The sequence below is a fragment of the Hydra vulgaris genome, chromosome 03, assembly GCF_038396675.1.
Source record: "Hydra vulgaris chromosome 03, alternate assembly HydraT2T_AEP".
NCBI classification, from domain to species: domain Eukaryota; kingdom Metazoa; phylum Cnidaria; class Hydrozoa; order Anthoathecata; family Hydridae; genus Hydra; species Hydra vulgaris.
This window is the reverse complement of record NC_088922.1, coordinates 60,393,300-60,403,306: the sequence shown is the minus strand read 5'-3', so window position 1 is coordinate 60,403,306 and position 10,007 is coordinate 60,393,300. Positions and strand designations below refer to the sequence as shown.

The following is a 10,007-nucleotide window of genomic DNA, read 5'->3' as shown; positions in this document are numbered from 1 at the left end:
ATGTACAACTTATGCTCAATATCAAGTTCACTTGATAGAAATCCTTGTTACGTATGAAGTTTTACATAATTTATGTATTTTATTATATTTATATATATATATGTATATATATATATATATATATATATATATATATATATATATATATATATATATATGTATATATATATATATATATATATATATATATATATATATATTCAGGGGCGGATTGAGGCTTGAAATCGGCCCGGGAATTTTACATTTGTCCGGCCCACATTAAAGAAAAAGTTTTTTATTACGTAATTTTTCAGCTCCTCCCTTTCTTTCCTTGCGTTCACTCATTTTGAAGTTTTTGACCGACCTGATTTAGGCCGGCCCACCGGGTATTCTTCCGTTGCTCCCTGGGGCCAGTCCGCCACTGTATATATAATAAAAAAACAAATAAATAATCTAAACAATAAATAATTTTTGAACTTTTTAAATCGGATACCAACTTAAAAACTTGGATGTTTGGATATTTTTGATCAACTCTATATACCACATAGTGCAGTAGCTCTATAAAAAAAATTGATGCAGCACTCAGTGGAGTAGTTGATGAAACAAGTTGATGAAAAATATTTGCGGTATCTTTATACCGCAACAACAAAAGTTTCTTTAAAGTTACCGCAAAATATTTTTTTTTAATTAAGCGAAATATTTCAAAAACATAAACTTATATTTACAAGTATATGTTTTTGAAATATTTCAAAATAAGTATATCTATAAATATATAAACATATGTTTCATTAAAGTGAAATATTTCAATAAAATCATTTAATAAAATGAAATGTTTAAAAAAAGCTTCATCAGTTACCACACACACAAAAAAAATCTCTCGTAAACTCACCTTTTGTGTACATTCCATAAAAGTACATTCATTGCACTTTTTTGCAGCTCTTTTTTTTTTTTAGTGTATTAAAAATATAGATCAAACTATAAAATGTTGAAAAAATCTAGAGAAACGTGAAGTATAACAAATGATCTTTTGAACGTGAAGATTGATGAGCCGTATTGTGAACGTATTTTTGACTACTAAATGATTGAAAATAATGATTCTAAGAGATAAAGAAAATAAGGTTTTAAAAATATATTATTTAAAATGAATTTTAGTGAAGTGTGGAAATTTAAAGTGATGATTATTGTAAAACAAAACATGTAAAACTACATTTATATTCTAATATTATGTTCATGTTCAAAAGTCTTTTTGTTGGCAAAGATTTTTGATAGCAAAAAACTACTGTTTCTCTGGCATTTTTATGGTAAAATACTACTTTTGATTTTGATAGCAAAAACCAACTTTTTTCTTGCATTTCGATGCCAAAAAAACTAACGTTTCTCTGATATTTTAACGTCAAAAAACGTCAAAAACTACTGTTTCTCTGACATTTTGACGTCAAAAACCAGTTTCTAAAAATTAAAATGTGGCAGCTGTATTTATTCAAAATGAAAACAAATATTGAAAAATGTATTAAATAATGAAAGTTGAAGGAAAAAAGGATGACTTTTTTTACCGACTTCAGTTTTTTATCGAGTTCTGTACTGTTTCTTGACATCTATATGTTCTTATATGTTCTTCATCTTGACACCTAACCTTATTTATGTGAGTTTATAAAATATTATTGTAAATTTTCATATTTTATGGTTAAATAAATGGATTAACAATATGTAAGAAACAGTTGTTTCTATTATAATACTATTATAATAATATATATTACACATTTCTATTATAATATCGAAATACCAACGCATGCTGACAGCTTTTTAAAGAGTAGAAACACGCTAACATTTGAAGCAGTTTAATTATATTTTCTTTAAAAACATTTTTTTTCAAAATACAATATATCATTTTTGTCTCAAACCATTTATAATGAAAAATCGCTTCACCAAAGATTTGTATAAAACACAAATGCTCATGCGTAGCACACAAACTGTAAATACGCCTGCATAATCATAGATATATGAACATAAGTCCATAAGTTTTAAAAAACAGTAACAAAATACCAATTGTAATTTCTACATTAAAAAGCTCAAACTTATAATAAAATCTTTTTATATATGTATATATACACTTTACACGTGTATAAATTTTAATAATGATAACCAGAATTATATCTTGGAGTGAATTGGTTATTCGAATAAGGCGGAGGAGCATCAGCGTGAGACCTATAAGAGGTATATATATTTACTAATGTTTTAATAAAACAGAAAACATAAAAGGTGTAAAGTAATGAATACTACCTACCAATTGTTTTCCATCAGAGAAACATGATCATGCACTGAAGAACGTACTCTTAAGAAATTAAAAGGAAAAATTATTATTTTTAAATATAAAAAAGAAAAAATATCAAAAAGAATGTTATCAAATATATAAATCTAATTTTCATTCAGTTTTTGTTCAAGCGTATTTAAAAAGCAATATCAAGACATAAAAACGTAATAAGTATAAATCAACATAAATACCTACAAAATAATTAGTAAATACAACCTATGATATAACTTAAAATCAAAATGAATACCTACAAAACCAACTTACTCCATTGGATAGCTTTCGTTGAATGGAGGTTGGGCGTGCTTGTCAAGACTAAAATAAAAATAGAACTAAATAATTGCACTAAACGTAAAAGTCTAAAAACCATTTCTAACCTAGCCCGCCGACAGGCTTCTGTGTTGGATTAACTTGCTTACGGTGTTAATATCTCCTACTAACTACTTCCTAATAACTACCTACTACTAACTACCAGTAAATCAGTCGTGAGTATTTATACTTCGAACTTGAGTTTGATAAGTCTAACTTGCTTAGTATACATGTCCGGGTTCGTATTAGAGAGTTTCTACCTGACAACTCAAATTAGATAGGACAAACTCAGCTACCCAACTGAATTCCTATATCTGTTTATGACAAAAGCAAATTTTTCTAAAAACAAGCATGTCATTGTAAACTGTTAGCAACAAACAAATTAAACTAAATTAAAGTCTCATTTATATTAAATTATGAAAATGCTTTTGATTGATAGAACGTAAAATATTCAAAAACTTTTACAAATAAAAAATAAAAAATGAAGTAAACTAAAGTATTTGTAAAAAAAAAATTTTATGTTGGAATTGCATTGAAAATTAAAAAAGTTTTATGACTTTTCAACGAAGTTTTTTGGGTATTGTACCGGTAAACAAAAAATCATTTCTTTTCTTTTATCTTGTACCGGTAACCAAAAAATCATTTCTTGTAATCTTGTTAGAAATCTTTAGAGAGTTTCTTAACAAAAAACAAAAAAACAAAAAAAACAAAAAATTTAAGAAAAAAATAATTTCATTTAAAAGAAGTTTTTTAAAAACACATCATACATATTACTGTAATGAAATGTTAAAAATACATATATATTACTGTAAAAAATGTTAAAAATACATATATATTACTGTAATGAAATGTTAAAAATAAGTCAATAAAGTTTTTAAAAAACAATTTTGCTATTTAAAATTTTACCATGCATTTTGAGCAAAAAAAACAAACTAAAAAAGACACTGTTACAAGACCTTATATTAGCCAAGTTATTAAAAAACTAAAGAAACACTGAAACAAAATCATCCATTAGCCAAAGTCATTTTAAAAAAATAAATAGTTTAGTTAAATGTTATAAAAAAAAAAAACTTAATTCAATTTCTAATAAATGTCTCTTGCACCTTACCAGTAACCAACAAAAAAAAAAATTTAAATTGATTTTTTGGATAAATATTTGATAGAATGTTAATTATTATCAATTTTTAATTAAATTTCAATTTTTTAAAAATATTTTAAATAAAAGAATGTACACTGAGGAATCCCTAAACAAAAAAATTGTTCACACAGAATATTAAAAATTCAAAAAAATTTGTCAAAACAAGATCAAGAATTAAGTTCTTTTTTTATTCACAATTTGAGTGTTTTTATAATCCTTAACTAACATTTTAATGATAACTTGTTATAACATTTTATCTTACGTATAATTAATTGAATACTATTTAGGTTGTACTTGACTACCTATCTTTAGATGTGAGTATTCAATAACCAAGTTTTTTATAACATGCACAGTTTTTGTTGTTTGTTGCTGTGTTCTTCAAACTAACACAACAACAAAATGTTGGAAATTGTTTATAAACTTTACCTTATTTTAGACCTCAAACAACTTATGCATTGAATATCTTTTATATATTGAATATTTTATATATTGAATATTTTATATATTGAATATTTTATATATTGAATATTTTATATATTGAATATTTTACTTTATAAAGACAGTTTTTATAGACAGTAAACTTTACAAACATTTCTTTTGCAATGAATAAAAATAACTGCTTGTTTTAGTTATATATAAAGTTTGTCAACTTTAACTTCAGCTTCAAACATATACCAAATTACACTAGACAACCGTTATTTGATATGTTTAAAGCTGAAGTTATTATTGTACAAAATTTTTAACAATAATGCCATTATATAAAATTTTATATAAAAGAGGTATGTCCCTGCTTTTGGATGGGTATGGATTCTGCATTTGAATGGGTAGAAACATTTTAATGAAGACTGAACAGTAATTAAATAAGTAACATTTGCAGATCAATAAATAAACTTGAAATTTTTGCAACAAATAATATAACACAAGCAATAATTAGATCCATTGTCTATGTCAATATAAACTGTATTAACCAAGAAAAACATAAAATAAATCACAATAAAAAGATTCAATACAAATGGATTATAAATTACAATGATATTTTATGTATAGATTGATAGTCACCACTATGTGATTCAACGCTTTCAAAAAAGACAAAGATTCGCAACACAATTTAACGTTTAGAAACACTATAAATGCCATCAACGTCAATATAAAATTTCTAAGAATTATAAAAAAGAATAATCTAAAAAAGACCAAGTATATTACCATCCATAGATATAAGAGAGTGTTCACCATCATCCATAGATGCAAAAAACATTTTAGTAATGATTGAATTATTAACAATTAAAATCAAGCACAGAAAAAAGAGAGAAGCTGAGTAAACTGATCAACGCAAGTATAAAAACTGACAAAAAAATGTAATAATACGGCAAATGTGAAACACAAAAGTTTAAAACCTCAAATGTCCGATCCAACATAGGATCCCAAATGGCTGATTAAAATCCAATGTGATGAGTCAAAAAAAAAAAGATGATTGATGACAATCATAAAAAACTAAACCTACCTGCTACCATAATTCATTTTCCTATAAAACTTTGCCAACTTCACACTAAGTATAATGCACGGCACAAAAAATAGAAGACACCACCCTAATGCCAGCCAAAAACCATTCTAAAAGTAAGTTATAAAAATATATTTTAATATAAAATGAATACATAAAAGGGAAAAAGATGGTCAGTTATATAAAACTCCCTTATAACCAAAAGACTCATAAAACTTATATCTCATGATAAACCAAGAAAACATCTTTAGATTACACTATATAACAAATTTTCACTTTTGTTCTGCTCCTGGGTTGAAAGTGTGTTTTCCTAACCCGTTAGGTCTAGAACAGATAGGAAATCTCTGTTATTCCAGAAAAACTTTGCTTCTGTGACCAGGACAATGAAATTTAGAAAATCGTGTGTTTTCGAGAAAATTCCTGATTTGCTTTCAATGCTGAGCAGTCTCCTATAATATTTCTGAAATGCTAGAGTTGTCCAGATGTTTTTAAAACTCTCCTAAATACTCTAAAACATTCAAGAAACTTCCAGAACTTTCAAGAAACTCTTTGAACTTTCTAGAACAATCTTGAACATTCCAAAAGTAGCTGTTTAAGTATAAAAGCACAGGTGTCTTGAATCAAGATTCCAATTCGTGTTATTGCAGACTGAAATGATAATGATTCGTAGTTGAAGAGAAGTTATTTATTTGATATGGTATCAAGAGGTTGTTTGCATCCAGCTGATTTATTCTACTATGTGTGTGGACAATTCATAAAGACAAGAGCGAAAAAGTATTCTGTGGAAGCAAGCCGTATAATATGCAAGGCCTACAAGACATATTTTGGCATGCCATCATGAATCAAGATAAATCTTGGGCACCGCATTTCACATGCAAATATTGCAAGAAAACACTTGAAGGTAAACTAACAGTTGCTTATCGCTCAGATGTGTCTTAATTTATTTTAATAAAATTTTAATGCTTTAGATCTAGTTTATTTTAAAGAGTTGTAATTTACAAAGTTTTTTCATAAGTTGTGTACTGTAGGCAAATACAATTCATCTTGAAATCATTCCATGTTTTGAAATTTTCTGTCCTCAAATTATTATAATTCTTATGTATTATTACGTGCTATGTTACAGGTTGGAACAGAGGAGAGAAGCGAGCCATGAAGTTTGCTATCCTACAAATTTAACAAGAGCCGACAGACCACTCAAGCACTTCCTACTTCTGCATGGTAAACCCTAAAAATCGTTGCAACGGCAAAAATGCTCCTCAGATCGTTTATCAAGACCTTACTTCCTTCTTCTTTTTCTCCTTCATACCTTCTTCATTCACCCCAGTACCACACAGCCCCAATCTGCCTGTTACGACTTCTCCTAAGCATCATCAGCCATCTTCAGGAGACAGCAGCAAGTCAGATAGCACGACAGATACTGGAGATATGGACTACAATTCCGGAGATGAAGTTGGGGATAAAAAACCGTACTTTCCTAACCAGAAAGATGTAAGTGATTTAATTAGAGAACTCTGACTTATGAAATCGAATGAGCTTCTGATATCCAAGCTCAAACAGCGGAACTTGGCTGATGATAGCGTATATGTCACAGATCAGAGGAAGTAGCATCAAAGATTCTCTTCTTCAGTCAACATGATGGACTGTGCTTCTGCAAGGATGTTGCCGGTCTATTTCAGGCTATAGGTAGCTGCACATTAGGTTAGGCCTCATAAAGTGATTTGTCACTGCTCTTGATATAAAGTCAGCATTTTAATACCTCCAATATCTTTTTCCAAAGCTGTCTGAGGCTAAGGTCAGGGCTGGTATATTTGTCGGACCACAGATAAAGAAAATCATGGAATGTGAGGATTTTGCATCTCGACAAATTCAAGGAGATTTGCATCTTGACAAATTCAAGGAGTGCTCGCCTTGCTCCTTGGAGTAAGTGCCCATACTTACTCCAAGGAGCAAGGCGAGCACTTTCATCAAGATGCATTGGAATTTGAACATCGTTACCAAGGACAGTATAATCAAAATATGATGGGGACTACATTTGGGGGCTACTTTGAGAAAGTGATTCACAGTTCAATCATAAATCTAGAACATCTAAACATTTCTGAACCTTGTTATGTAGTTTCTGACTGTGTTTGTCTATTTTTTGTGCAATTTTTGTTTTTACCTGATCATAATGACAAAAACGAAAAAAAATCGTTCTATTTTCACAAAAAAGGAGTTTTCATTGTGCTGTTGTCGTGTAAGCAAAATTTGTGCTTAATGAAGTCATTTTTTCACATCCTTTAGACATAAGCAATTAAAATATAACACTTAAAAGCCAAAAACAAAAATTGTGTTACATAGTGTTATTACATTAAAAAATAAGAAAAATGTACTAAAAAAAGTATTGCATTAAAAACAATTGTTATTTCTCTGAAATATTTAATAAAAATACTTTACCACATTTTGAACAATATCACTACAAACGTAGGTGTTGATAACGCCATCATACAAATTTGCTATTGGCCCACACTTAAGCATATTTGATTGAACCTATGGGAAAAAAACAAAACATCGTTATTGCTTGATTCTAATTTGTTAAAAAAAAAAAAATTTAAATATGTTACCTGGACAAGAAGATGAGTAGAGCCCTGATCTAACCATCCAATTAATCGAGTAGCATAATTACTTATTAACTAAACAATTATAAGAACTTTTTATTTTTTTTGTTTTCAACAAGTAAAAATGATAAAAGTATAAATGTATTTACAAGTTTAATGATGTATTCTCCTTCTTTCTTGATAAACGCATCAGATTGAATATACCTTTTAAGTAAGTCTAATGTTGTTTCCTTAAAAAAAATAATTGATAAGTAAAAATAACTAATAACTAATGCAAGTAGTATGTATGTATGAAGAAGAACTATTGCAACAAAATATACTAAATAATAGATTAGGTTTCCAATATAAAAAAATGATATAAATACATAAACTCAAACTAATAATTTTTTATTTTAGAATTTTTTTTTAAGTTATAGACGGCCTCATTAAATGTTACAAAAACTTTAAACCATAAAAGTTTAGATAAATTGTTAATAATGACTTCAGCATTTAAATAGTTTCTTTTTTGTTTAAACTTTTAAAAACGGCACTTGACATATATATATCAAAACTTAGTTGTTACATATATATGTCAAGATGGTAGTCAATATATATCGACTGTCAAGATTATTTCTGTCATTTTTAGCATAGCAACTTTTCCTTAAAACTTTTTATTTTCTACTTTTAATATTCTTGTTTTTAGAGCTAATAAAGATTGGTAATGCTTTTTTCTTGAATGCAATTCTGACGTTGGTGCATCCGTGTATATTTGTTTCAATGCATACACTTTGGAACAGTTGCATTTTATTACTCTTGCAGTCTTAATTCACAAGAGGGGATGTTCATTAATTTTCTTAAAATATTTTAACCTGCTCCAAGCTTATTAAGACCCCTTTACTCATTTTATTTTTATTTTTTTATTCATTATTTAGATCATTTTTTATTCTTTATTCATTATTAAGACCCCCTATTTGTTGATTTTACTTGTTATCAACAAAAAATTCTTAAATTTAGTCTTAAAACTAAAAAAATTGAATCAGTGTTAAACTGGCTATAAAATTTTTACAAAAAATATACATCAGTCACTGATAAGATAAAAACTTTCAATGCAACTAGGCTTTAAAAAATCGTTGACTTAAAAAAAAATCTCATAAATTTCAATTTGTTAAAAATGAGCTTTTGATTTATTCCTCTTTAGGGTATAAAACTTAAATAAGCATATTAAATCCTATTGAATTTATGATAAAACAGCTGTTAAAATATGCACATTTAGTTTAATAAAACACAAGCCACACTAGAATTAAACTATTTTATGATCATTTTGTAAATATTAACTTATGTTTACAAGGTTATGATTATAGACAGATGAAAAATTGAAAAACAAAAATTAGGTTTAAGAAAAAATTCCAATCAAGCCTTTTATTAAGACCCTCCCATTTATTAGATCAGGAATAACACCTATCCCTTTGTATTGAACACACAAGATTAATTAACTCACTGTCTGTTATCAGGTTTTAATTTATTTATCGATCTTAACAAAGATCTTAAATTAAAGGATTTGATTATATACCACCTTAAATACAGAATTCAAAATTTCTTTCTAAATCTAGAGTACCCATACTAAAGAAAAAGGAAAAATATTGTACTTAGATGGAATTTTACTTTTATTTTGTCTTTTTTGTTGAAACTATGAGCAATATTGCTTATATGTGTCTTATCATAAACATTTTTAATGAACTTATCAATTAAAAACATTTCATATTATAAAAGTCTTACTAAAGATTGAGAGAGCCTTGTGGTTAAATCCTTTAAATATTGTGATCAAAGTTTTCAGATCACGATTTCAATGTGGTTTTAAATATTGTTATTTATAATTGTTATATCATGAAAACAAGTGTTATTAGTTTGTCTTTAACTTTTCCCGTATATTGTATTGTTTCCTGTATATTTTATTGTTTTCCGTATATTGTATTGTTTCCCGTATATTGTATTGTTTCCCGTATATTGTATAGACAGATGTTGTTGGTTTAAAATATTTTGAAATTGTTTCCCTAGATTAAGTTCAATAAACCTTGCTTGACTAATCATTGATGTACTTATAAATGTTTTAAGATTAGGTGCAGGACTTGTTGTCAATGCCATTTTAATTGCATTATTTTTAAAGAATTATAGAAAAGACTTTCGAGAACAACCACAAAAGAA

The 10,007-nt window shown here is 27.4% G+C and overlaps 1 protein-coding gene across 3 annotated transcripts in view; it reads right to left on the bottom strand.

Annotated features, from left to right (window-relative positions):
• Positions 1-1,806: 1,806 nt before the first annotated feature.
• LOC100211339 (prominin-1-A) overlaps positions 1,807-10,007 on the bottom strand; it is a 61,202-nt gene continuing 53,001 nt past the window's right edge. Inside the window, exons 16-22 of one of the 3 annotated variants that reach the window (XR_010637711.1) lie at positions 7,976-8,056; positions 7,833-7,901; positions 7,666-7,758; positions 5,236-5,342; positions 2,538-2,602; positions 2,264-2,311; positions 1,807-2,184 (exon numbers count right to left, since the gene is read on the bottom strand). Coding sequence is in view for 1 of the 3 variants with exons in the window: in XM_065793870.1 (XP_065649942.1) it covers positions 2,109-2,184; positions 2,264-2,311; positions 2,555-2,602; positions 5,236-5,342; positions 7,666-7,758; positions 7,833-7,901; positions 7,976-8,056 (522 nt within the window). In the remaining 2 variants the exon portion in view is untranslated. The remainder of the gene's footprint in view (positions 2,185-2,263; positions 2,312-2,537; positions 2,603-5,235; positions 5,343-7,665; positions 7,759-7,832; positions 7,902-7,975; positions 8,057-10,007) is intronic. The other 2 variants (XR_010637712.1, XM_065793870.1) reach the window with 2 other exon arrangements.